Below are 26,360 nucleotides of genomic sequence, written 5' to 3'. Positions count from 1 at the left end.
ATACTGTACTGCCAATTCACGCCTGTCTTATTGAAAATCACTGAATAATATGTTGGGACGATAACATATATTTCAAGAATAAGTGAATTTTATGCTGTGATTTTTGAAGGTGATTTTTTGCTTGTAACTGACACGGGCTTTAGCCCGTTTATGAGCCCATTTACATCCTATGAGGAAAAGATTACAAAACAGCCATACACGTTACAGTCAGTATCAATAATCAAAAATCACTAAAGTTGCTAAATGACATGTACCTACTTAACGAAAGATAAATGAGATTGATCAAAGATAACAATGATATATATCTCACATAACTTTAAAGCGATAATTACATACAAAATAATTTTTGAAGCAATTATCGTTATTGAAGTTGAAGGTAAATTGAAATCAACCAAAAGAAGAAGAGAGGTTAAGCGCTGATATTTATTATGTGCATAATTGTCGGTAAATATGAATACTGTAGCGAAGAGATGCTGTTTTGAATCTTAAAAATATAATCATTGACCCCAGAAGAGTTTAAGGCTTTGTGTGAATGTTATGAACGAAGGTATTTACTTATTTTGAGGTATAATTTGGTGGGGTGATAGGCAAACAAGCAATATGTTACGGCTTTACAGTTTCAACACGCAAGATGAAAAGATATCTGCGAAGGAAACTGTCACGTAGGTTTTGTGGCATCCAAAACCTTCTTGAGTACTCTGGATTCCCTTGAAGACAAATGAATATTTTAGAGAAATTGAAAAGGAGGAAGGACTTGAAGGTTCTAGTTTCGTGCAGAAAAGTCTAGAACATTGTAGATGAGACATAAAAGGTTCTAGACTTGTGCAAAATGGTTTAGAACATTGTGGACATGACTTGAACATTCCAGATCCATGTGGAATGATCTAGATGTTGTAAAAAAATGTTGTATCTAGAAATTTCTGAAACAATATGAAAAGATGTGGAGACTTGGAGGGAAGATTTAGACAATTTTACATCACTCTTATTCACACTCTTATTTATTGTAGATTACAAATGTAACGAGATCTAGAACACTCTATTAAATAGACTAATGTGAAATGTTCTAGACACTAGAAAGCTCTAGATATGATAAAAAAAACTTGTATATGTACATAGAGTGTATGAGCTCATTTGTAAGGCAAGAGACAATAACTCAACAATTCATTATTCACTCAATCAAGTATTCTCTCTCTACAAATTCTAAATCACTTGTATTGTTTATATACTCAAACATTCAAAATACTCTTAAAGTTGCTTTGCTAGCACTCGTAAGGGCAGAGTCGAGAGACAAAAGCAGCATATGTGCTTAGAAGGTCTAAATTCATGACAAATAACAACAAATATTGGAAGGAAAATAAAAGGGTTGATCTGATAAACGTTGTACATATGAAAATCATTTTAGATTCATGGATCAAATATCTGAATTTGTGTTTGATACGTATGAACCTCCATAGATAATACATTGATACGTTAGATCATGATGATAATATCGCATTTTGAAAGAGAGTGATTATCTTAGTATCGTCTTATTTCAAATTGAGTACAAAGTTGATAAAATACGGCAATTGTTGGTTTTTGGATACTAGTTATAGTGAACTTATCATTTGAATTATTATCTTTTAAAAGAGGTTGATAGACTTTGACATTAGCATGATTCCAAATCTGACTCTTTCAATGACTTCACAAATACGTAAATAAATATTTTTAAAAGTGATGTGAAATTTGGCCTTTTTTTGGATGCATAAATTTTGGCCGTTCCATTTGTTTCATTTGACACAAATTCATTGTCCCACACAAAAGTTGAAAATATGAAATGTCTCTGTTATGGTCAGCATTTCCTTAAGATTTGTGGGGATTTGGACATTTGAGAGATATGAAATGTTTTATTTTCACATTACATGTATTATGTATTCACATTTTCAAAAAATTTCCATAAAAAATTGTAATTCATCTAATATAATTTAGTAAAATTCAGTATATTAGAATGACCACTCTCAGCCACAATACAATTAAATAAACATATGATTTCTAATGCATTAATTTTGTAATATTCGTAAAACGACACTATAAAAATGTATTTATATATGTATCTTTATTCAAATATATAACAAACAAGATAATTGTTTTTGTCACCCCAAAAGTTATTTATTGTATAATATCTCTCATGCTCACTTGTGAGTCAAGTTGGGGTTTAAGGTGTAAAAATTCTTTAGTAAATGAATGGGAACACAATCACGACATTCAAACTTTTCCCGAACTTATCCATCGTCGTCACAATCAAGAAATCTTCGAAGTCAACCCAAACCAGCCGGCATTCCCATATATTATATATTTATATTATTGATTGATCGACTGTTAATTTAGATTCTGATACTGAAGGCTATACATCGTTCTACCATCAAAACAACAATATGAGTTCTCCAATAAAAAAATGTTATTTAAATTGGTTATTGTTAAGATTTGAATTCAAGTTAAGTTGAATTACATATTAAAATTTTTAGGGAATACAAATCTATATTTTTGTAATATGTAAAAAAATTGGAACTTACCTAAAATTACATTTTCAGTCTTCTATAATTTTGTTTGCGATTTCGATGAATATATATATATATATATATATATATATATATATATATATATATATATATATATATATATATATATATATATATATATAGGGAATTGATACCCTGGGCGCCCTTTGGTGAGCGCCCAGTGGGCGACAGCTGAGCTGTCGCCCACATGTGCAGTTTATTTTTTTTTAAAGATTTGACGTTTCGCGACGGTTTTACAAATACGTCGCAAATGGCGACGGATTTTAACAAACCGTCGCGAAGCCCACATGTGCAGTTTATTTTTTTTAAAAATTTGACGTTTTGCGACGGTTTTAAAAATCCGTCGCAAATGGCGACGGATTTTAACAAACCGTCGCGAAACGTCAAATTTTTTTTATAAAAAGAAAAGAGGGGACAGAGGGGCGTTCCCAAATTTCGTGTCCCACCTTCGCCCAACAGCCCACAAATGCATTAGACAGGTGGAAATTAGAAATAATTTACTACGCGACGCAAACATGATGTTTTACGTCGACCACAGCGGGTTTTTATACATGTTCCATAAGTCATATGAAAGAGAACGATACAACAATATGGCAGCAGGAAAATTAAAACACCAAGATTTCTTGACAGAGAATGGTTATCATATTGAATTTGAAAATTCTACAATGCTAATTCTTGAATTAAGCAGAGGATCCTTCTCATGGTGACAGAAATCTCAAAGCTCGATGTTTCATCCACGACAGAGGTTTGATAAAGCACTATAAAATGGTTACCCCATCGCACATATTCAACTTGATAAAATAATAACCTTTATCAAATCCAGTTGTTAGAACCTGTAAAATTCAAAACAGTTATGAATAAAAAAAATATTGATGATTAACAACATATATTTAGAGATTTAAATTACCATCTATCGATCCAAAATCTTCGTCATCTGAGCTTTCTTCTTCGTTTTTATTATTAATAGTTGACCTGAAGAACGTTGAGTATGCCACCATATATTAATTTTGATGATTAACCAAATATATACAAAAATACTAAAAATTTATATTGTTGATAAACACATACCCGTCTTGCAAATTTGGACAGTTACGCTTGTCATGCTGCACACCTCGGCGTCCACACCCACGACATTTTCTTCCCTGTGTGGTTGCCTTCTCCTTTGATGACTTTAATCTCTTCCCACATCCCTTTGTTCTAATTTTTTGAGGATCAACGATATCAACAGCCCTATCTGTGGCTCTTCTACATTGACTTCCACCGCTTACTGTTGTAGTCATATTCAAATCTTTCATTTTGTTGCCAATATAATCAAACTGTGCATTCAAGAAATTTGTTCCCTCAACAGTCAATGATGCAATATCAACTAATGCAGAAGCTTTATAGGATAACCTCAAATGTCTTGACATCAAACATCTTTCTGGAGCTTCAACCACATTTGGCTCATCTGTAGGAAAAAATTCTACATTCTTTGCTGCTTGCGTCCAACGTTTCAGTATATATTTATCAGGCAAATGAAAGACTTGGTTTATACGAAAAAATGCTAACATATGCCTGCATGGAATGCCCTCAAACTGAAATTTCATACAACTGCACAATATATCATCCCCTTGTATGACATGTGTAAGCACTCTTGGTTTCGAAGAAGAAGAAGCTTGAAAATTCATTACCTTGTAAATCCCAAACTCATTTCCCACAGATTCTGTTTGCACGTAATAACCATGACTCTGACTCATTTCTTCTAGAAACTCCAACCATTTCTTTTTCGTGTAAATCGTCACCATCTGAGATTCCATTGGCCATTTGGACTGTAGCTTGGGACGCTCATTCATATCGACATGATCTGCAACTAACTCATTGTGTCTTTGGTGCCGGAGTGCCTTATTGAAACGAATGATAAAATCCATCAATGAGTTCTTGCTAGATATATATCTCTTGAAAAAAGCATGTGAACTTTCGGACCGCTGACTACTTGACATACCCGCAGAAAATACATGATTAAAATATGCTGGCACACATTTATGTCGCAAATCAAACATCAACGACAGCCAATCATGTTGTTCCAAGTTAGCATTAGACATAGCAGCTTCCCAGGAACTCTCAAATTCCTCATCTGTGGAGGAATGTAGAATGGCATTCCTTATGCTTTCGTAGTGATCACGGAAAGTCATTGGGTTTAATTTCTCAGAGAATTTGTTCAGTATATGCCACAAACAATATCGATGTGTTGTTCGAGGAAAAACTTGTGATATGGTTTTCGTCAGAGCCGGATCTTGGTCAGTGATAATCAAGTTTGGGGCACCTTGACACAAGGCTTCTAGGAATTTATTAAGCAACCAAACAAAAGAATCTGTTTTTTCGTCACTCAACAATCCACAACCAAAAAGAATGGTCTGATGATGATGATTAACTCCTACAAATGGTGCGAAAATCATCCCATATTTGTTGGTGTTGTATGTAGTATCAAACACAACCACGTCACCAAAAGCAGTGTATGCCCTTCTTGACACATGATCAGTCCAAAAACACCTGGTAAATCTGTTGTCCGAGTCAGTCTCATAATCAAAAAAGAACAATGAATTCTTCTCTTTCTCAGATTCGAAGAAATCGACCAATGTTTCTGCATCAATACCCTTATGCTCATCCCTAACACTTTGCTCGTAGTTTCTGATATCTCTTTCTATGAAACCTACATGTTCAGGCCCACCAGACTCTATCTCAAATAATCTCATTTGTTGACAAGTTGGCACATTGGCTTCTGCAAATTGTTGACTCAACATTTTTTTTGATGCAGAAATACCGCGATGCGAGCGTAACAAATGCACCTTCGACGGAGTCGATAATGAATGATTATGACTTTCAACGAAAGTACTGACAACCCAACCCGGACCTGTTTGTTCCTTGACAACTGAAATCTTGGACAAACATCCGGTTCTAGTCTCACCACGGGCTCTTTCTTTTCTTGGTTGATCTTTTTTTGTCTGTTTGCTCCATCGAATATCATCTGTATGCCCTTCTTTAAAGCATACAAATTTCTTCCATACAATTTCGTTTGTTTTCTTACTTTTCTTGCTATTACTCATTCTCGCGCTAAAACCGGATTCTCGGGCATATTGGTTGTAGAATGAGAATGCATCCTCTAACGAATCAAATCTCATACCAATCTGGGGTTTCTGATCATCACCGACTTGGGGGATGTACGATTGTTCATCTCCACTATATTGATCCATTTCATCTACAGTGGCGCTAGGCAGACGTGGGGTGGTGCTCGAAAATCTTTGCGGGCGGTAAGGTGCTGGCGAGGATTGTCTGGGGATTAACCGAGCACGATTAGCGACGGTAACAATATAATCATATGAGAAACAACATCAAGTATAAAATATATTTTAACAAAACATACTAGAAATGAATAAATTTATAAATACTCCAGATACATAAATAGCTAGATCATCAACACCATTTCCTAGTGCAATTAATTAAATATGCAGACTTACACTTCACAAACATTAAAGAACATGTATGCCAATACACCGGAAACCTTCAAAATCATAAATTGGAAATTTCTTCGGAATATGAAATTTAGAACTACATCGATTTACCTTCTGATGTCGTCGGAATATTTCCCCGCACGAGAGCTCCAGAAGTTCGCTCAATCTTCTTAACGTAAAGATTTGAGCGTAGGTGGGAGAAGGGCTGTTGGGCGAAGGTGGGACACGAAATTTGGGAACGCCCCTCTGTCCCCTCTTTTCTTTTTATAAAAAAAATTTGACGTTTCGCGACGGTTTGTTAAAATCCGTCGCCATTTGCGACGGATTTTTAAAACCGTCGCAAAACGTCAAATTTTTAAAAAAAATAAACTGCACATGTGGGCTTCGCGACGGTTTGTTAAAATCCGTCGCCATTTGCGACGTATTTGTAAAACCGTCGCGAAACGTCAAATCTTTAATAAACTTAAAAATAAACTGCACATGTGGGAAGCTGTCGCCCACTGGACGCTCACCAAAGGGCGCCCAGGGTATCAATTCCCTATATATATATATATATATATATATATATATATATATAAAATCAAATTTCAATTTTCCTTATGAATATTTCAATTTTTAACAATTATAAGTATTATTTTTATTATAATTGTTAAAAATTATAATAAAAAGAATGAAAATTAAAATAATACATTTAAACTGAAAATAATAATATTACTATGAATCTTGGATCAACCGACGCCAAAACAAAATATGGAATCATCCACTATTCTTGTAACGAATATGATACGTAATGATAACATACAAATAAAGAATCAACAAGATAGCGAGAACTTTGAAAGCCCCGATGTATATATATATATATATATATATATATATATATATATATATATATATATATATATATATGTAAATATATATGATCATGACCTGAGCCAAATATATATCTCTCACCCACAAGCCACACAAAAGATCGATCCTTAAACCCAAAATGGATCAAACTTCCACGAGCATCAACAATCGGAAGCCCGAAAAAACCAACAATTCCAACGAAGAAATCGTGGAAAAAGAAGAGGAGAGCACGGCGAAGCACGATTCAGTGGAGAAGATATTCGAGAGCAAGGAGGTTCCGCCATGGCAGAAGCAGCTCACCTTCAGGGCCTTCTTCGTGAGCTTTGTTCTGAGTGTTCTCTTCACATTCATAGTGATGAAGCTGAATCTGACCACAGGAATCATCCCTTCGCTCAATGTATCGGCGGGGCTTCTGGGGTTCTTCTTCGTGAAAGTTTGGACCAAGTTTCTGGATAAATCTGGGCTTCTCAAGCAGCCATTTACGAGGCAAGAGAACACCGTGGTTCAGACCTGTGTTGTGGCTTCCTCCGGCATAGCCTTCAGCGGTACGTACACCATCGCTTAGCTTCATCATTATCCATTTATTTCACTTACTATTTTTATAACTATGAAGTATAAATGATCTAATTATTTTTTAAATTATTTTCTTTATTCTCGAATAATTATCATTTCTCTTAAAGCTTAAATTATTTTTATAACTATAAATGATCTAATTATTCTTTAAATTATTTTATTTTTTCTCGAATAATTATCCATTCACATCATTTCTCTTAAAATTTAAGTTAGTTTGATAAAATTTTGACCGATTGGGGATTATAATATAGATTTATGTCGGCCATATTAGATCAATATATATTTTTTAGTTTTTCGTTTAACCTTTTCTGTTTTTGATGAGTAGGTCTTTTGTAAAACGGTCTCACGAATTTTTATCTGTGAAACGAGTCAATCCTATCGATATTCACCATAAAAATTAATACTCTTAGCATAAAAAGTAAAATTTTTAATAAATGATCTAAATAAAAGATCTATATCACAAAATACGATTTATCAAACAATCTCACACATTTTTTTTTTGTCGTTTTTTATTATTGTATAGTGAAAAATATGACTAGAGCACGGAGTATACATGTCTACTCCAAACTCTAAATATTTATTTTGATCAGTATTAAGTTCTAATATTTGGGAAAGAGTTAATTATGATTATAAATTTAGTCAATATCGAGAAATTAAATAATAAATTAAGAGGGAGATCTCCATCGGTAGGTGGATGAGATCTTATCTATGTGGTTATTACATTCGCTTTATTTTAAAGGGTAAGATCTTTGCACACATACAATTTAAAAAAAAGAGTGGGTTTTATATATGCATGAACAAATTTTGGTCATCCATCCTATCACGAGAGCAATATCCACATGGATAAGATTCCATGTCCATCTTTCTAAGATGATTTCTGACCTAAAATAATTACTCTAATTTTTTGTTGCCTAGGAATTAGTTTTTGTTTTTATTTGTATATGTAATTGTATTTTGTATATATGAAATATAATTTAATTTAGAGGTTTCAAGGATATATATGTGATTAGTATTTTAATAACATATGATAATTACAAGTACTTTATTTGAAGACCTCGACAACTGTAAAAATGAATGCATTTAGTGCCAAGACTTTTCGAAGTCCGATGCACATTAACTCTGGCTCAACCATTATTGGTTACACTTGGTTACAGTTATTATTTACAATAATCAATAATAAATATAACCGTGGTTTCTGGGTAATTTGGCTGTCAAATATATTGTCATTAAACTCTTTTCCGGAGACATTATTTTAAATATGATCAGTATATAATTTAGGCATATTGGAGATGGTTAATGAGAATAATGTAGTCGATGGTCCAAAACTTGCATGTGAAGTTTGATAGTACATGAATTGGTGGGTTTTTAGGGGCCAACTCGGGTTCCATTAATTTCTGGGTTAATTGGGATTAAGTTCCTAAGCTCGCAATTTCAACTATTTGTACTTAGTTGGACTTAAAAAATACCATGAAACTGGAACGATAAAAACACGAAAGATCATGGAGCTCGAACTAAGTTTTCTGACATAAGACTTAATCATAACTTATATTTGATATAACGGAAGTACTGATTCTCATTGTCCGCTTAATTTTTCCACTTAATATTTTTCTGGCCGTGGGGTGGGTCCCAGATTTTGAAATATAAAAAGGAATTTAATGATATTTGTTTTGGGATTGAAAGATGATTTCAATCACAAGTAATCAGTCAAATTTCTAGGCTTCGGATGACTCCAAAGTCAAGTCTTTACGGTTTGTTTCTAATTTAATACATATTTGATTCCCCAGATAGACAATATACTTATTTATTTCTGAAAGAAACAACAAACAAGTGACACGTAATTGAATTATTAGATATATTGGAAAATCTTTATATCCGATACTTTGTAAATCTAAAAATTATCCATTGAGCAAATGTAATCTGAACAAAAACTAAATTCATTGATAGAATGTTCATAATGAGAATACAAGCATATCATATATGTTCTGTTAGAATGTTCATTGAATTGCAGCTTTTAATGAACTAAATTTTGGTCTATCAATTTGTACAGGAGGTTTTGGAAGCTATTTGTTTGGTATGAGTGAAGCTATTGCCAAAAAAACTACTGAAGCTAATGACTCACAAAATATCAAGAATCCAGCCCTCACGTGGATGATTGGATTCCTTTTTGTGGTTAGCTTTTTGGGACTCTTTTCTGTGGTGCCACTCCGTAAGGTCAGTAACTTCTCTCCAACTCCATACTTCCATCGGTTTGAGGGATTCTTCAAATTGAAAGACCTGTTTTTTGGGACAAACTCTCCTTTGAGATAATGGCCTAATATAGGTGCTCTTGTTGAGGAGCAAACTTAGGAAGAATTACCATCGGGTGCTTTGACTGTAACGGAATCTGGCAGGATATTGATGGGAGATGAGAGATGGGGTATAGGTGTCCATAATGTGCTACTTGTTTCACCTATAGGTGAGGTTAAAGGTTGAAAGTCTTCTGGAGTGGGCGACTGTGGGCATCAACTTTTCAATAGTTATGCAGTTTCACTAATGGTGGAGTGACTTGCACTCCCACCTTATTTGGGATATGGTGTTTCCTCTTTGACTTATTGCCTACTTGTAGTTTTACAAAAGAGAGAGATTCATATAGATTCTCATCTTTGAAGTCGCATACGCGAGAACTTGTACTGTGACATATCATATATGTCGATTTCTCCTGTAGAAAACTATAATGTTCTCAATTTTACCACTTAATTTTGAACTCAGAATCTGAAACTAAGTTTTAAATGGTTTCAGATAATGATCGTAGACTTCAAATTGACGTACCCAAGTGGGACGGCTACCGCTCACTTAATCAACAGCTTCCACACTCCTCTAGGAGCCAAGTTAGCAAAGTGAGCTCCCGGATACACTCACCTTAAATCTTGTTTGGAAAACAATATTTGAATGCACAAGTCTTCTAAATATATTTTGTTGCTTGCCTCCAGGAAACAAGTAAGAACCTTGGGAAAATTCTTCTCTTTCAGCTTCTTGTGGGGGTTCTTTCAATGGTTTTTCACTGCGGGAGATGGCTGCGGATTCGTTGAATTTCCAACCTTCGGTCTTAAAGCCTACCAAAACAAGTAAAGATAGCCTGACTAACATCATGCAGTTAAATTTGCAAATCTTTTTATTCTTGGTATTAGTTTAAGCCTCATACTTGTTGATAAAAAACCAGGTTCTACTTCGATTTCTCAGCAACATATGTTGGTGTCGGTATGATATGCCCATATTTGATCAATATATCTTTACTAGTTGGAGCCATTCTCTCGTGGGGTATAATGTGGCCGCTCATAGAGAATAGGAAAGGTGATTGGTATTCGGCAACGTTGGCGCCTAGCAGTCTCCATGGCATTCAAGGTTACCGGGTATATTAAAATACACTAAACCAAATCTTGAAACGTTTGGATGACCTATATGTATGTATATGTGTGTGTGTATGTGTATAACCTTTTGTGATTCTTTCACAGGTCTTTATTGCCATAGCCATGATCTTAGGTGATGGCCTATACAACTTCGTCAAGGTCCTAGGCCGTACTATACTCGGATTATACCAACAAATCCGTGATAAAAATTCAGGCTCAGTCCTCCCAGTCGGTTCCAATTCATCTCCTTCAAATACTCCTACATTATCCTACGACGATGAACGTAGGACCCGTCTTTTCCTCAAGGACAAAATCCCTACATGGGTTGCCATTTCTGGATACATCGTACTTGCCATAATCTCTGCGGCAACTCTTCCACACATTTTCCATCCACTCAAATGGTACTATATAGTTGTCATGTATATATTTGCACCGACACTAGCGTTTTGCAATGCCTACGGATGTGGGCTCACCGATTGGTCCCTAGCATCGACCTATGGAAAGTTGGCCATATTCATGATCGGGGCGTGGGCTGGAGCCTCCCATGGGGGAGTTCTTGCTGGACTAGCTGCTTGTGGAGTCATGATGAATATAGTCTCCACTGCATCAGACCTCACACAAGATTTCAAGACCGGATACATGACTCTAGCATCTCCCAGGTCCATGTTTGTGAGCCAGGTGATCGGGACTGCTATAGGTTGTGTAGTCTCACCGTGCGTATTTTGGATATTCTACAAGGCATTCCCCGATCTTGGCAACTTGGGCTCACAATATCCGGCACCGTATGCGACTGTCTACCGTGGCATTGCTATCTTGGGGGTCGAGGGGTTTTCATCTTTGCCAAACCACTGTCTCACGCTGTGTTATGTTTTCTTCATAGCAGCAGTAGTCATCAACGTGTTAAGAGCCATTGTAGGGCCGAAATGGGCTAGGTTTATTCCTATCCCAATGGCTATGGCGATTCCTTTTTATCTTGGACCATATTTCACCATTGATATGTGTGTGGGGAGCTTGATTCTTTTCATCTGGGAGAATGTGGATAAGGCTAAGGCCGATGCATTTGGACCGGCAGTGGCGTCGGGATTGATCTGTGGAGATGGGATTTGGACATTGCCCAGTTCAATCTTAGCTTTGGCTGGTGTAAAGCCTCCGATTTGTATGAAGTTTCTGTCAAGAAAAGATAATGCAAGGGTTGACACTTTCTTGGGTAATTAGTTTGCTGTCTTGGTATATCAAATCCCATGCTTCAGCTTCATGTATTTTCTTTTGTATCCGCAATTTTCCCTTGCTATTTGACGGTTTCATAAATATAAATGTATAGTTGTTCCATCATTAAATATATCTAAGTTGTGCATGTGAATTTTGTCCAGTGGTTTTTTGGGAATGAATATTGCTATAATATGTTTAAACCAAACAAGAATACTCGGCACGTTTTTTGGGATACTCAAAAGCCAGAAAGCTAAAATAGAAATACTCTTTTTTCAGAAAAGCTTCATTAGCATTAATTCATGAAGTCAATAGTTACGATATCAGAGAAACAAGATAGTAATATCACCATAAGCCACTTGAGATTCGTCATCGAAGAAAGAACTGTACCAGCTAAACGATGAGCAACTCCATTGGATGTTCTTCTCATATACTTACTATAGTGATCTAATTTCCAAGGCCATGGCCGGATTAGTTACTGCTTGAACCGCAAGTTGAGAATCCGAAAAGATGCAAGTGTTTGTAAACCCATGACACAAGCTAAAATCTATACCAAAACCCATGGCGGCCAATTCCGCTGCTTTCACCGAACTTGTGTACCTAATAACCCAAGTCCAATATCAACAACAAAACCTTGGTGATCTCGAACTACTGTCCCAACACTGCACTTGTTATTGTAACCACCGATCCCCGTATTAACATCCAATCTTCTGGTTCTGTAACAGAGGCATCCAACCCCGGTCAGCTGATACGCTGCGTCGAAGGATTCAATAGTTCACACACCAAACTAGTTTTGCGGAATATATCCAACAACGAGATAGCCTCATCAATATAAAAACATGTCGGTTGTCGAGAGGTTGCTTGTGTTCTTTTGCATGTCTCTACATACCAAACAACCCATGCCATCGTATTAATTAACAACTCAAACTCCTCCTTCTTCAGCCCCTTCGCTAAGAGTAGATCACATTCAATAGAAGGAGCCATTCGTATCGTAGCTGACACAAGAAACTACAAAAGATTGTCTCTCCAAACATTCCGAACAACAGCCAACAGGGCAAAACAGGAGACAATTGCTAGTAGAAGCGAAATTGAGATTGCACAAAGGACAAATGCCAGAAGTTGGAACATGCTTTGACCTCAGGTTTACTGCAGTAGGAATAAAATCACGAGACGCCCTCCACAAAAAAATTCGAACTTTTGGTGGGAGATGGAGCCGCCAGAGTGCTTTCTTCCAAGACCGGATGAGGTGAGCAGATTGGAATGGGGGCAGCTTTTCATCTAAAAAATATAGCCAGCTTTGACAGTATACATACAATTTTGAGTCCCCTGTCAAAATCTACGATCAGCGCATCCTCGACGGTTCAGAGTAATATACAGAATTGCTTCGGCTTCACGAGGTGTAAAGAGCTATCACACCCCATGTTCATCCATGCACCGGAGGGTGTGATTAAACAAGCCACTTTAGCATTCGGATCCGATATTGAACTGAAAGAGTTTTTGCAAGACGGACGACGACAAGGAATCCAAGGATCTGACCTTGCCAGGATGTTGTGCCCATCCCTAAACCGGTTCATTCGATGATGTCTGTAAGGACACTGTCCTATCAGACAAATGATATGTGATAATCTAAATTTCAATTATGATTTAGATTCAAACAACGAAAAAAACTATTGACACGTGATAAAATGTGAATGATTGTGAGCAATACCCACAAAAATAACATATAATATTTCAAACCTAAACCTCACCCAACTGTCTTCTCGGTTTAACCCAATCGAATAAAATAAAATAAAAACTTGGTTAAATCAGTAGATTGTATTTTAAAAAAATAAAATAGGTCATTTCGATTTAATCGGTTCGATTCCGGTTTTGAATTTAAAAAATTGGTCAAACTGATTATATAGATATATTTATATATTAAAAAAAGAGTTAATATCTATTAGGGTGACTTTAACATTCAAGTATTCTTTTTTTTGTGTTGGGCTTTAAACAATACCCAATTTTATAGGTCATGAACCAACGTCCAATAAGAAAACTAATTTGTTAGCTTGTCCTAAACCCAAACTTTATCTTCATCTTGACGTCATCATTTGTCAGCAATATATAGATCGTTTTAATATCTTTTTACGATTGTCCTAACTTTTCAATCAAGGGAGATATAATCGATACTTGAAAAGTAAATTTTTGTAATGTTGATTTCTCTTCACTGTCTACGGTCTGTTGATCATTTTTTCTTCAAGAAAATATCTTCTCGATTTAGGTTGTGATGTAGCTCCAATTCATGCCAAGGTTTTCAATTTTCATGTACATCTTTGGAATATCCAAATTTGGAAGAGAAAACTGTTATGGACCAATTGTGTGTGTGTGTGTTAACTTCTTAATGCAATTGATAATATCAGATTAACTATTTGATTTCTGTTTTTGAAAAGGAAAAAGGTTTCTGCTTAATGACTTACTGCTTCATAGTGATTTATGAATTCAATTAAAGCTGGAGCAGCGTTCTCTTACTTGTGGAAAGTCGAAGCATCAATAAAATTATGACAAAAATGTTGGGTAAGATGATTAATTTGAAAAGCTTAGTTTTTTTTTTGATAAAAAAAAAATCAATTCGGCTTAATCGATTTGATAAGCAATTTGGTCAGTTCGATTGGTATGAAAATGGGTCCGGTTTTAATAAATTTGAGAATCCTAGCCATCAAAGAATTGGGTGGGTGACAATGACAAATGTGGAAATAAATTTTCAAAACATAAAATTTTAGTATATTTTTATAAAAAAAAATTAAACCGTAATTTTTTAAATTATATAATAAACAAACACCTTCTATTTTTTTTAGAAAGAATATACATATATATATATATATATATGTATGTGTATATAATATATAATATAATATATACTGAATGGTAGTACGATATAAAATTTATAGAGTTGCCGTCAACCCGGGTGCGTCCCGTCAAACAAACGAAAAATCTCCTACTTCAAAAATCAATAAGCATTTGAAACTTCAACAATGAAAACTTTGACTTGTAATATCATATATAAAATTTATAGAAATAATATTATATTTACAACAAATATATCTTATATCGATATTCATAATAATTATAACATGATATTTTGTTATTATTTTATAAGATTTTATATTGAATTTATCACGAGACTTTGATAAATGAAATTTTATATTGTAAAAATTATTGTGCAAATTTGGTTGATAATCTTTGTGGGTCTTGCACAAAAAAAAAAAAAAAACGAATAATCTTTTACTTAAGAAATAATATTTAATGAAATAAATATGCTTGATTTTTTAAAAATAGTATATAAGGTTATGACAAAAACTTGTGTGAGACGATCTCACGAGTCGAATTTGTGAGACATATATCTTATTTGGGTTATCCATGAAAAAGTAAAAGTTTTTATGCTAAGAGTATTACTTTTTATTGTGAATATGGGTAGGGTTGACCCGTCTCACATATTGGTATCCATGAGACGGTCTCAAATAAAACCCAATCTAAAACTAGGCAAAAACTTGTGTGAGACGGTCTTACGGGTCGTATTTGTGAGGCGAATCTCTTATTTGGGTCATCCATGAAAAAATATTACTTTTTATGCTAAGAATATTAATTTTTATTGTGAATATGAGTAGGATTGACCCGTCTCACAGATTATGATCCGTGTGACGGTCTTACATGAGACTTAATCCTAAAACTATATTTCATGAATTATACATATATGCAATAATTCAACATAATATGCCATTGTCATATCAATATATATAGATGAAGTCATCTCTGTTACCCACAACTCGTAGATAACATATCATCTCTACAACACAAACAAAAAGATCGATCCACACACTCAAATGGATCATAATTCCACGAGCATCAACAATCGGAAGCCCGAAAAAGCCCATGATATCGTCTGCGCCGATGATCACGGCGAAGAAACCGTGGAAAAAGAAGAGGATCAGTCAGTAGAGAAGTCGTTCGAGAGCAAAGAGGTACCGCCATGGCAGAAGCAGCTCACCTTCAGGGCCTTCTTTGCGAGCTTTGTTCTGAGTGTTCTCTTCACATTCATAGTGATGAAGCTGAATCTGACCACAGGAATCATCCCTTCGCTCAATGTATCGGCGGGGCTTTTGGGGTTCTTCTTCGTGAAAATTTGGACCAAGTTTCTGGAGAAATATGGACTCCTCAAGCAGCCATTTACGAGGCAGGAGAATACTGTGATTCAGACCTGTGTTGTAGCTTCCTCTGGCATAGCCTTCAGCGGTACTGATCCTTACACTGTTAAACTCACTCGCACTAAATCTTTCTAGGATGATTTTCCGTTGTTGCTCTAAAATTTTTGCAAAATTGAGAAAATATATGCTTTAGTATATATATATATATATTTTTAGAATTTTGTGCGTATGAAAGATAAATAAATTTAGAGGTTTCAATGTTATTTCATCGGCGTGTAACAATCACAAACGAATGCCTAGTTGGAAGACTTTTTTAGTTGACGCACAATAATGGAGTTAACTTATAATTTAGCCATCTCTTCTTAGGAAAAACAATTAATTTAGCATGATAAAAATAATTTTGTTTTCATTGCAATTTTATTCATATTTTTTGTCAAATTTTAATTTTAATCCATTGGATGGTTTTTTTTTTTTTTTGACAATTTGAGTATTTTTTCTGATGTGTCTAATGAAAACTAAAAATACAAAAAAAAAAACATGATTAAAACTAAAATTTGATGATTTAAAAATCAAAATCCAAAATGACTAACATACCATCGTTGATTCACATTAATTTTTCCCATTGAATATTCCTTCTGGATATGGATTTTCAAAATTGAATTTAAAGATGATTACAACCCCTGTATTGTGACAAGTCCAATTTGTAGGCTTCGGATAACTCCAAAGTCGATTCTTTTTGCCATGATTGTCATAGAATCTCTCCTTCGCGAATATTTTTTTTTATTGCTCTCTCGTTCTGAATATTTACTGTTTAGGCACACATTTTTACACAAATTTAAAAATTATTAAAAACAAAAATTTACACAGAATTTTTTAATTTATTTTTTTAAAAAATGTGGCATTTATATTTGAAGAGGGTAGTATTATTTTTATTTATTTTTTATATCTTGGGAATTTGCAAACGTTAGCTAGATAAATTATACTGTGCAAGATATGTATGACACGTTCGTTAGAGAATGTGTTGCTTGGGAAAATCGAATTACTAACAATTATCAAATGTCCGTCTATTCCACTATCTCGGACATTCTTTAGAGACATTTATTTATTTATTATTATTATAATAATAATTATTATATATCAGAATGTTCATTGTTTTGCAGCTTCTGAATGAACTAACTTCTATCAATTAAATTTGTACAGGAGGCTTTGGAAGCTATCTGTTGGGTATGAGTGAAGCTATTGCCAAAACTTCTACTGAAGCTAATGACTCACAAAATACCAAGAATCCAGCCCTCACATGGATGATTGGATTCCTTTTTGTGGTTAGCTTTCTGGGACTCTTTTCTGTGGTGCCACTCCGTAAGGTCTGCACGTTCTCTCCAACTCCATACTTTTTTTCTTTTTTTCAATAAAATGATTTCATTGAAAAGAAAATAAAGTTTTTACGAGTACACTAGACGTCCTAAAAAAAATGACAACGCATTGCTGACTAACAATAAAATCAAAAGCAAGCTTAATATCCTAACCAAATATCAAATCAGGTAATGAGTGTCAAGGCTGAGCGTTCTCGACCTGAGCGAGATGCGCATGGTGTGCCTATCCAGGCGCAAATTCACAAGCTCGCAGGCGCTCGCCTCGGTCGCCTGAAAGGCTCTCGGGGCGCTAGGCACCCGAGTGCTTTTTTAAAAAACAATCAGAACTGCATTCGAAATGCACTTCTCTGTTTTTTTTTAATAGTAACTTAAAATGTAAAAGCCCAAACCAACCCCAAACGTAACTTCTAAGGATGATTGAAGAATTTTAATTGTGTTACTTATTGTTATGAACTTATTAATTATTTGTTGTTTTGTGTGACATTGTGACTTAATTATTTCATATTTTAATATATTATTCTAAGATAAATATATTTTTAAAAAAAATTAAAAATGTGCGCCTTGCTTCGGTAAGGCGCGCGCCTCGCCTTGCGCCTTCGCCTCAGGCTCCAGAGCCCTTGTGCGCCTCGGTGCGCCTTGTGCCCTTGACAACTATGATGATGACACATCAACATGACAATCTAAGTGGCAGCAGGTTTGTAAATCCTTAAAATCACAGCACAACTCCACACTTCCAGTAAACTGAGATCAAGAACATAGGCTAGTCTGCTTTCCCCTGGTCAGATAGCTCATGTCAGGACAGTAGGAGCAAGTCAACACAACAAAAACTATACATTCACACACGAACATCATAACAAGGAACGCCCAATGGGGTAGCTAGTGAACCTCAAATTGCACCATGATCCAGCACGTACATACGAGGCATACCTCGGGACTCAATACAACTACATAGGGCATACTCTGGAATCGAACATGATTCGAGTATCAACCAAGAGATATAAAATCAAACAAATATGTCATTGCAATAATTCCAACGTGATGTAAGTACCTCGATTTTCATAACAGTACTTGAAATGTCCGGTGATTCGCCTTCAAACAAAGCTCTGAATCTTATATTACACACATGATACACACATGCTGCCAATGCTATAACTCTCATTTTTGTTAGATTGGATCCACCACTGTATACTCCTCTGAAAGTCTCGGGCAATTGCAGTAACAGAGCCCATGTTCTTCTGCATACCCAACCATTCACGCAAAGAGTTCCAAATATTTACCGACATTTTGCATTGAAAGAACAATGATCCGATGTTTCGTCGGTCACTTTACAAAGCTAATATGTATTGTCAATAACATAACTCTGCTGATCCCGAGTGAGTAATTTCCCATGTGCCAATAGCCAAATAATAAACCTATGAATGTCTAATATTTGTTGATGTTACAGCTGTTACATGTCCTATGTCATTCCCCAACAAATTGTGAGGGATTCTTCAAACTGAGACCAGTTTTTGGGGACAAACTCTCCCATACGCGTCCTGTAGAGATGTATAACGCTTTCAATTTTTCCACTTAATTTTGAACTCATGCAGAATCTGAATCTATGTTTTAAATGGTTTTCAGATCATGATCATAGACTTCAAACTGACATACCCAAGTGGGACGGCTACTGGTCATTTAATCAACAGCTTCCACACTCCTCAGGGAGCCAAGTTAGCAAAGTGAGCTCCATCATACTCTCACCATAAACCTTGTTTGGAAAATAGTATTTGAATGCACAAGTCTTCAAAATTTAAACTGCATTGCTTGCCTCCAGGAAAAAAGTAAGATCCTTGGGGAAATTCTTCACTTTCAGCTTCTTGTGGGGCTTCTTTCAATGGTTTTTCACTGCGGGAGATGGCTGCGGATTCGTTGAATTTCCAACTTTCGGTCTTAAAGCCTACCATAACAAGTAAAGATGGCCAATATTGACTAACATCATGTAGTTAAATTTGCAATCTTTTTGTCCTCGGTATTAGTTTAAGCCTTCTAATTTTGTTGATAAAAAACCAGGTTCTACTTCGATTTCTCAGCAACATATGTTGGTGTCGGAATGATATGTCCGTATTTGATCAATATATCTTTACTAGTCGGAGCCATTCTCTCGTGGGGTATAATGTGGCCCCTCATAGAGAAAAGGAAAGGTGATTGGTACTCAGCAACATTGCCGTCTGGTAATCTCCATGGCATTCAAGGTTACCGGGTATGTTAGATACACTAAACTAAATCTTGGAACGTTTGGATGACCTATATATATAAAACCTTTTGTGATTCTTTCACAGGTCTTCATTGCCATAGCCATGATCCTAGGTGATGGCCTGTACAACTTCGTCAAGGTCCTAGGAAGTACTTTACTTGGGTTGTACCATCAAATCCGTGATAAAAATACAGGCTCAGCTATCCCAGTTGGTTCCAATTCATCTCCTCCAAATACTCCTTCAGTATCCTATGATGATGAACGTCGGACCCGACTTTTCCTCAAGGACAAAATTCCCACATGGGTCGCCATTTCTGGATACACCATTTTTGCCATGATCTCTACGGCAACTCTTCCACACATTTTCCATCCTCTCAAATGGTACTATATAGTTGTCATGTATATATTTGCACCGACATTAGCTTTTTGCAATGCGTACGGAACTGGACTCACCGATTGGTCTCTAGTATCGACCTATGGAAAGTTGGCCATATTCGTTATTGGGGCATGGGCTGGAGCCTCCCATGGGGGAGTTCTTGCCGGCCTAGCTGCTTCTGGAGTCATGATGAATATAGTCTCCACTGCATCAGACCTCACACAAGATTTTAAGACCGGATACATGACTCTCGCCTCTCCCAGGTCCATGTTTGTGAGCCAGGTGATTGGGACTGCTATTGGTTGTATCGTTGCACCATGCGTGTTTTGGATATTCTACAAGGCGTTCCCCGACCTGGGCACCTTTGGCTCACAATATCCAGCACCGAACGCGACTATCTTCCGTGGCATCGCTATCTTGGGAGTTGAGGGGTTTTCATCCCTGCCGAAGCACTGTCTCACGCTTTGTTACGTTTTCTTTATAGGAGCTGTAGTCATCAACGGCTTAAGAGACATTGTAGGGCCGAAATGGGCTAGGTTTATTCCTATCCCAATGGCTATGGCGATTCCTTTCTATCTTGGACCATATTTTACCATTGATATGTGTGTGGGGAGCTTGATTCTTTTCATCTGGGAGACTGTGGATAAGGCTAAGGCATTAGCCTTTGGACCAGCAGTGGCGTCGGGATTGATATGTGGAGATGGAATTTGGACATTGCCCAGTTCAATCTTAGCTTTGGCTGGTGTAAAGCCTCCGATTTGTATGAAGTTTTTGTCAAGAAAAAATAATGCAAGGGTTGACACTTTCTTGGGTAATTAGTTTGCTGTCTTGGGAAAGGCAGCTGATTAAATCAGTTCCCTGTGCTTCAGCTTTCATGTATTTTGTATCCACAGGTTTCCCTTGCGATTTCACGGTTACATAAATATAAATTTACATTGTACTATTACCTAGATATTTAAGTTGTGTCGTACTGAAAATATAAATTTTATCCAGTGGGTTTTTGTGAACCGAAAGTGCTGTAACATATTTAAACCACGGTACAATGGGATGTGCAAATTTTGTTGAAGATACATCTTTCTTGTGGATGTGTTGGATGCTAGCTATTTCTTGTACAATATGATATGAAATACCAAAAGTTGAGAGCTTTAAAACCTTAGGGACGGAAACTAAGAAATGATATTTGTTGGCCTAAGAATACTCGTTACTTTTTTATTTTGAAAGAAAAAGTACTCGGTACTTGAAAACGACTCAATAAGCGAACTTTTCAACAGTTTCAGATCCAAGTTGCGGTTGTATGTGACGCTTTTTAAAAATGCTGGTTCGTTTTGGCCGAAAGGTGCACTCCGAAACTACATTTCTGAGAGACGAGCATTAATGGCGTGGCGCATCTTTTGACAAAACTGGAGTATAATGGTCACGTGGGAGTGAAGTTAAGTTACAAACATTTGTCTAGGAAATATGCTTTTGATTAAGATACGGTGTGAGAGAACATCCTGAAATGCGAGATACTGCAAGAGGGCAGTTTTAGATGCAGCAAGGGAGAATTGGAAATCTTAGAAACTCAATACCCAAGCAAGTTTCACTACCTCAAAATGAACACTGTAGCCTTTAATCTCAGATTTTGTTCTCAATCTATGCTGCTTAATTTAACTTCTCCATCTCCTGGTTCGCTCTCCCCCCACCACTGCTTGTAATCTCTCTCTTTCTCCTTCGTCGTCTTTGAATTATTCTATAATATGAGTTGATTTTCTTGTTTACTTTTTGTATACAGAGTCATCATTGAAGAGCTGCAGAAAGAAAAAGAGATCATCAGATAACGATGATGACATTAACAATTATGACTGCAATAAAAGGAGAAGCAAGGCTGGTGGAGTTCTTATGAAAGCGCAAGAATGTCTCAGGAAGATCAAAATTTCAAAATCTGTGAATGATTCGAACAAAAGATAAGATGGCTTGCACAAGCTCTTGGCAACAATTATCCAAAATTTCTTTTCAGGGATCCAGTGTCCTAAACTGTGTGAACCACCGACTTTAAGCTACTCTAATCGAAAATATGGCTACTGCTATTTGGGATATGTTGAACAAAGGTTACTCATTACAATTTGGTTCGTCTCCAATTGGCCTTCTATCATCCTTTTTTCGTTACAAAGTATCATCCATAAACTTCAATTCCTTACTTAAAAGACTAACGTGATCAGGAAGGCGATATAAGTAGAAACATAGTTACCTCTTACTTCCATCGCATAAATGTTTAAGCTACAACTGAAATCACAACCTGCAAGAAACACGATACATGTTTTTCCAGATTGATAACTCATGTGCATTCCCGATTTCTAGCTAACTTTAGCACACAATTTGCTATGTGGAAAATGTTTCGCACAAGATTCAGCTTCTACACAAGAGAATTGATTTTCTTGCTAAGTTTATTCCATTTTATCACCGTGAATCATGGTTCATTTCTTCCACCCCAGCCCCTTCTCCAAACTCCACACTGTTTGACTCGTGATCGTTTTCATTCCATCCACGACGCCCCCGAGCAACAAGATCAAGAAGTTTCCTTCGAATATCATAGACAGGGTTTGGCTCGATCAAGCATCCCCTCTCATACGCCTCCCTCAAGAACACTGTATGCCTTTTACCTTTGGTCGACAGATAGAAAATCCCGGGATGATCAAGGAACAAATCCCTCATATTCAAATCAATTCCAAACCACTTCCTAAAATGGCTGATCTTCTCCACTTCCACCATCTTCTCCAAAGTCAAGCTCAAGAATTCATGCACAATTCCCACAGCTCTCTTTTCCATTTTCATCCTCCTACTAATAGTTACCCTCTTCTGCATTTCTTTGACCCCCATTTCCTCATAAGGACCGATATAAGGCAACCTCTGCCATTCCTTAATTTTAGCCTTAAAATCCTTCTTCAATCGCATCCCGGGCGGAAATCCATGATTGAAACTGTGCTTCAACTCAGTCCTATCCAGACGACAGTCCTCTTTACAGCACTCCACAAGCCTCCAGTTCTCAATAGCAGGAACTAGACATTCATCATGCACCTTATGTGCATTAAGCATCAAGACATGGGTGTTCATCTCATTACCATCTTGAAGCGAAAAAAGGTCAGAATTCGTCGAAATGATGGAGTCCTCAAAGTCATCGGGGAGACCCAGTTCTCTCCAGACCTTAAAAATGGCTCGAAGCGGCAGCCTTTTGGTCAATGACATGGATAGAAGCTTCACCAACCGGGTGACAGCAAGCGGCATTGATTTCTTAATGGAATCGGATTCTAGACGTACGAGGTGAAACGCAGCAGGCGTGAGAGTGCAGAAAGGTTGGAGCTTTGTGGGGTGGTTGAAAATGCGGAAGATGTGGGGATATTTTCGGAGGAAAGCTGCAGGGCCGCGATTGAGATGGAGGGATTGGGAGAGGCGGCAGAGGAAGTCAAGGGAGACGGAGGGCGGGGCAGAGGTTGAGGAGAGAATGAGGTCTTGTATGGACACTACTTTGAGTAGATTCTTGTAATTGTCCATGAGCTTCTCGAAGGTGGGGTCTCGGTGCCTCGAGGCTACATACTGCGCTGAGGTGGTTTTGGCGCGGAAGAGGAAGAGGAAACTGGCACCGGTGGTTTTGTGGCGGAGCGTTCTGATGATTTGAGTGGCCATGTTTTGGGCCGACTGGGGGTGGGGACAAAGTATCTCTACCACAGTTTAGAAATCCCACTGTTTCGTGGCATGACACGTCATATTAATATTTTTTTTAAATTTTTGTGTAAAAAATATACATTGTTTTTTTATAATATGATATTGTTAATTAATATAAAATTTATTGAAACATTTTGAACTTTAAAATAAATTAGACGCAAGTTAGAGAAAAAAAATCCAAAAAAATTGAAAATATATAAAATAAACTCACACTAACAAAATTAATTTAAAAATATTATAAAAGATAAAATTGTAAAACAACTTGGATAAGTTAATAATTCAGTATATAGTATAGATATAAAGTTTTCATAATCCACAAATATTATATCCAAAAGTGAGAAAAATATCACAAAAATTCTTGTGAAACAATCGTATATATTAATTTTGCGAGACATATATTTTATTTGAGTAACTTAAATAAAATATTAATGTGATCAAACATATATTCAATTTCATGAGGTATCGTTCGTTTTAAAATTCAAACCAAACGCTTGGTTGAAATTTGAAAATGTCATTTACAAATTCCATTTGTTACGGGGAAATAAATTAACTTAAATTTGAGCACTTATATTTGTACAAAAATAACAATTGTAATTTTTTTTAAAATCTTTGTATAAAACATTTTATTCTTTTCGTTTGTATAATATGGTTAGGATCTTTGCCTCTTCTTAGAGTTTCTGAGTACTGCTGCCCTACTCAGCTTGTACCAAAAGACGCATTTAAGCCTGTTTCGAGTTCAACTAGGCATGCTGCGTTGTTTCAGGTTCAACGCTTCATTTTTCTCAAGAATGTCTTAGCTTTGTGGTACTTGACCTTACTCGACTACCAGCTGCTTTGTCTTAGCTGCTCTTGAGTTCACCAAGGAACTGTAACTTGGTGATATGATACACCTTTAGAAAGTGTGCAAGGCTTTTTAATTTGCCTGGTCTTTCTTTTGCCAAGATCAGGACTTAAACCTCTCTTCTAAATAAGCTAATGTAGATTAACAAACCTAACGAGGATTTATCAATGCGTCTATCAGTAAGAGCCTCGTTTTTTGGTTTTGGGTCAAGCATCCTTGTCCTGATTTTTTTTACGTGGGACAACACTGTCAAGCATCCTTGTCTGATTTTTTATGTGAGGCAAAGTGTTGGAATAAATTGAAGAAGCACATGATTTTCAGAATTTTGAATGAGCAACTTGGATGTTCGTGAGATGGAGAAAATTAATTTACTGATATAATTGTATTTATGCAGTGCTGGTGGCTACATCTTCATGCTCCACGGATGAGACAGTATCGGAAAATCCACTGTATATAGCTGATTTGATAGAGTCTGCTGATAATTCAAGAGAAGAAAAGATAGCAATCCACAAGGTGGAATTAGCCGAAAGTGATTGCCAAGCAGGACATGCCGTTCACAATGTAGAATCTTTTGGGCATAACAGTGGTCAGAACACGGTCGTGGGCTAATCCATTGCCAACGATAGCCAAGGATTCAAATCTTCTACTCGTCATATTGATGATCCTGATAGTTCTACTCTAATGCTGATGCTGCCAAGTCCAATACCCTTAATTGATGCCACCTTTTCAAGGGATGGGAATGTTGGTGATGCTTTGAGAAAGGCCCAGAGTGAGAATCTTGGTATTATATTTAGCCAAGATCTAATTGCTAGAGAGTATACACTCCTATCTCGTCATTCTTCAACTTATGGTGTTGCGATAAATTCAAACTCTTCAGGAAGGTATTGGATACAAGTCTTAAGTTTATATAATACACTTTAGATTGATGTTTGATCTTTGTTGTTTCTGTTAATCCAAATTATTTTAAGCAGTTCCCAAACTCTAACACATCTCTTTTATTTCTTCTTTTCCCACCCTTCCTTCCCCATATTATTTTTAGGTGCACTTCCACACATAGCTAGGTGCACACAAAAAGCTTAATAGAACTTGATCTCCTGAACTGCAATTCAATGTATGTCGAAAACCTCTGGTTTCTCTGTCATTAATTGCTTGACTGAAATGAACATGTTTTGTCAAATGTTTCCTCGTACATATTTTAGAATATTGGTTTTTTATTTTGTATCCTTGTGGTCTGAACTTTAGACGGATGTTCCATTGGGTAACATCTCCAACAACCTTTTTCCATTTGCAAAGTATCCATATCAGTATGCTTCCTTCCGTTCTGCTTCTCTAGTCCTTTCTAAAGTTAAATCCGAATACAAAGAAAATCAATATTTTTAGTGAGGCCGACTATGAATCTATAATATCGGAGAAAAAGCGCAAACAAATGGAAGCTATTGCGGAAGACTTGTTCAACTTATAAGTGGATGACATAACATCATAAAATTTTACATATGATATGTGCAGGGTAGAAAATCGTTTCTGTGCTCAAGTCTTTGCTCATCTCTAACGTTTAAAATCTGGTTAAATATATCAGCTTGTTTCGAAGATAGTCAATCTC

At 36.2% G+C, this 26,360-nt stretch overlaps 5 protein-coding genes across 6 annotated transcripts; 2 read left to right on the top strand and 3 right to left on the bottom strand.

The window, feature by feature from the left end:
* Positions 1-3,087: 3,087 nt before the first annotated feature.
* On the bottom strand, positions 3,088-4,316 carry LOC140828234 (protein FAR-RED ELONGATED HYPOCOTYL 3-like). The gene is made up of 3 exons (XM_073191220.1): positions 3,624-4,316; positions 3,463-3,527; positions 3,088-3,388 (listed from the first exon to the last, which is right to left on the bottom strand). Exons 1-3 carry the CDS (start codon positions 4,289-4,291, stop codon positions 3,369-3,371), a joined length of 753 nt encoding a protein of 250 aa, XP_073047321.1. The 5' UTR covers positions 4,292-4,316; the 3' UTR covers positions 3,088-3,368.
* A 93-nt stretch (positions 4,317-4,409) lies between these two features.
* On the bottom strand, positions 4,410-6,374 carry LOC140826765 (protein FAR1-RELATED SEQUENCE 5-like). Its single transcript, XM_073189262.1, has 3 exons — positions 6,155-6,374; positions 4,537-5,864; positions 4,410-4,435 (listed from the first exon to the last, which is right to left on the bottom strand). The coding sequence occupies exons 2-3, from the start codon at positions 5,783-5,785 to the stop codon at positions 4,410-4,412; spliced, it is 1,275 nt and encodes a 424-aa protein (XP_073045363.1). The 5' UTR covers positions 5,786-5,864; positions 6,155-6,374.
* A 591-nt stretch (positions 6,375-6,965) lies between these two features.
* Positions 6,966-12,226, top strand: LOC140826368 (probable metal-nicotianamine transporter YSL7). Its single transcript, XM_073188609.1, has 6 exons — positions 6,966-7,437; positions 9,513-9,676; positions 10,244-10,341; positions 10,435-10,569; positions 10,665-10,854; positions 10,957-12,226. The coding sequence occupies exons 1-6, from the start codon at positions 7,032-7,034 to the stop codon at positions 12,064-12,066; spliced, it is 2,103 nt and encodes a 700-aa protein (XP_073044710.1). The 5' UTR covers positions 6,966-7,031; the 3' UTR covers positions 12,067-12,226.
* A 3,587-nt stretch (positions 12,227-15,813) lies between these two features.
* Positions 15,814-21,227, top strand: LOC140826367 (probable metal-nicotianamine transporter YSL7). The gene is made up of 6 exons (XM_073188608.1): positions 15,814-16,326; positions 17,439-17,602; positions 19,232-19,329; positions 19,425-19,559; positions 19,661-19,850; positions 19,930-21,227. Exons 1-6 carry the CDS (start codon positions 15,918-15,920, stop codon positions 21,037-21,039), a joined length of 2,106 nt encoding a protein of 701 aa, XP_073044709.1. The 5' UTR covers positions 15,814-15,917; the 3' UTR covers positions 21,040-21,227.
* A 130-nt stretch (positions 21,228-21,357) lies between these two features.
* Positions 21,358-23,927, bottom strand: LOC140826369 (protein ROOT PRIMORDIUM DEFECTIVE 1). 2 transcript variants are annotated; one of them, XM_073188610.1, is made up of 2 exons: positions 22,448-23,927; positions 21,358-22,007 (listed from the first exon to the last, which is right to left on the bottom strand). In XM_073188610.1, the coding sequence occupies exon 1, from the start codon at positions 23,878-23,880 to the stop codon at positions 22,657-22,659; it is 1,224 nt and encodes a 407-aa protein (XP_073044711.1). In that variant the 5' UTR covers positions 23,881-23,927; the 3' UTR covers positions 21,358-22,007; positions 22,448-22,656. The 2 variants fall into 2 exon arrangements, with proteins under 2 accessions (XP_073044711.1, XP_073044712.1); XM_073188611.1 differs by having other exon boundaries at positions 22,496-23,927.
* Between the last annotated feature and the right edge of the window lie 2,433 nt (positions 23,928-26,360).

The sequence above is a fragment of the Primulina eburnea genome, chromosome 3 (assembly GCF_022965805.1).
Source record: "Primulina eburnea isolate SZY01 chromosome 3, ASM2296580v1, whole genome shotgun sequence".
Taxonomy (NCBI): domain Eukaryota; kingdom Viridiplantae; phylum Streptophyta; class Magnoliopsida; order Lamiales; family Gesneriaceae; genus Primulina; species Primulina eburnea.
The sequence above is the reverse complement of the archived record's forward strand: the minus strand, read 5'-3'. Positions and strand labels throughout refer to the sequence as shown.

What these genes read in the sequence shown, in the direction of transcription:
- LOC140828234 (XM_073191220.1), bottom strand. Translation starts at nt 4,291, where the DNA reads ATGAGTCAGAGTCATGGTTATTACGTGCAAACAGAATCTGTGGGAAAT. An exon ending in TGTCCAAATTTGCAAGACGG is followed by an intron (nt 3,528 to 3,623) that starts GTATGTGTTTAT and finishes AACGTTCTTCAG; the next exon opens with GTCAACTATTAATAATAAAA. An exon ending in AGATTTTGGATCGATAGATG is followed by an intron (nt 3,389 to 3,462) that starts GTAATTTAAATC and finishes TGAATTTTACAG; the next exon opens with GTTCTAACAACTGGATTTGA.
- LOC140826765 (XM_073189262.1), bottom strand. Translation starts at nt 5,785, where the DNA reads ATGGATCAATATAGTGGAGATGAACAATCGTACATCCCCCAAGTCGGT. An exon ending in TAATCATGTATTTTCTGCGG is followed by an intron (nt 4,436 to 4,536) that starts GTATGTCAAGTA and finishes CGTTTCAATAAG; the next exon opens with GCACTCCGGCACCAAAGACA.
- LOC140826368 (XM_073188609.1), top strand. Translation starts at nt 7,032, where the DNA reads ATGGATCAAACTTCCACGAGCATCAACAATCGGAAGCCCGAAAAAACC. An exon ending in CTGTGGTGCCACTCCGTAAG is followed by an intron (nt 9,677 to 10,243) that starts GTCAGTAACTTC and finishes AAATGGTTTCAG; the next exon opens with ATAATGATCGTAGACTTCAA. An exon ending in CTAGGAGCCAAGTTAGCAAA is followed by an intron (nt 10,342 to 10,434) that starts GTGAGCTCCCGG and finishes GCTTGCCTCCAG; the next exon opens with GAAACAAGTAAGAACCTTGG.
- LOC140826367 (XM_073188608.1), top strand. Translation starts at nt 15,918, where the DNA reads ATGGATCATAATTCCACGAGCATCAACAATCGGAAGCCCGAAAAAGCC. An exon ending in CTGTGGTGCCACTCCGTAAG is followed by an intron (nt 17,603 to 19,231) that starts GTCTGCACGTTC and finishes AATGGTTTTCAG; the next exon opens with ATCATGATCATAGACTTCAA. An exon ending in ATGGCATTCAAGGTTACCGG is followed by an intron (nt 19,851 to 19,929) that starts GTATGTTAGATA and finishes ATTCTTTCACAG; the next exon opens with GTCTTCATTGCCATAGCCAT.
- LOC140826369 (XM_073188610.1), bottom strand. Translation starts at nt 23,880, where the DNA reads ATGGCCACTCAAATCATCAGAACGCTCCGCCACAAAACCACCGGTGCC.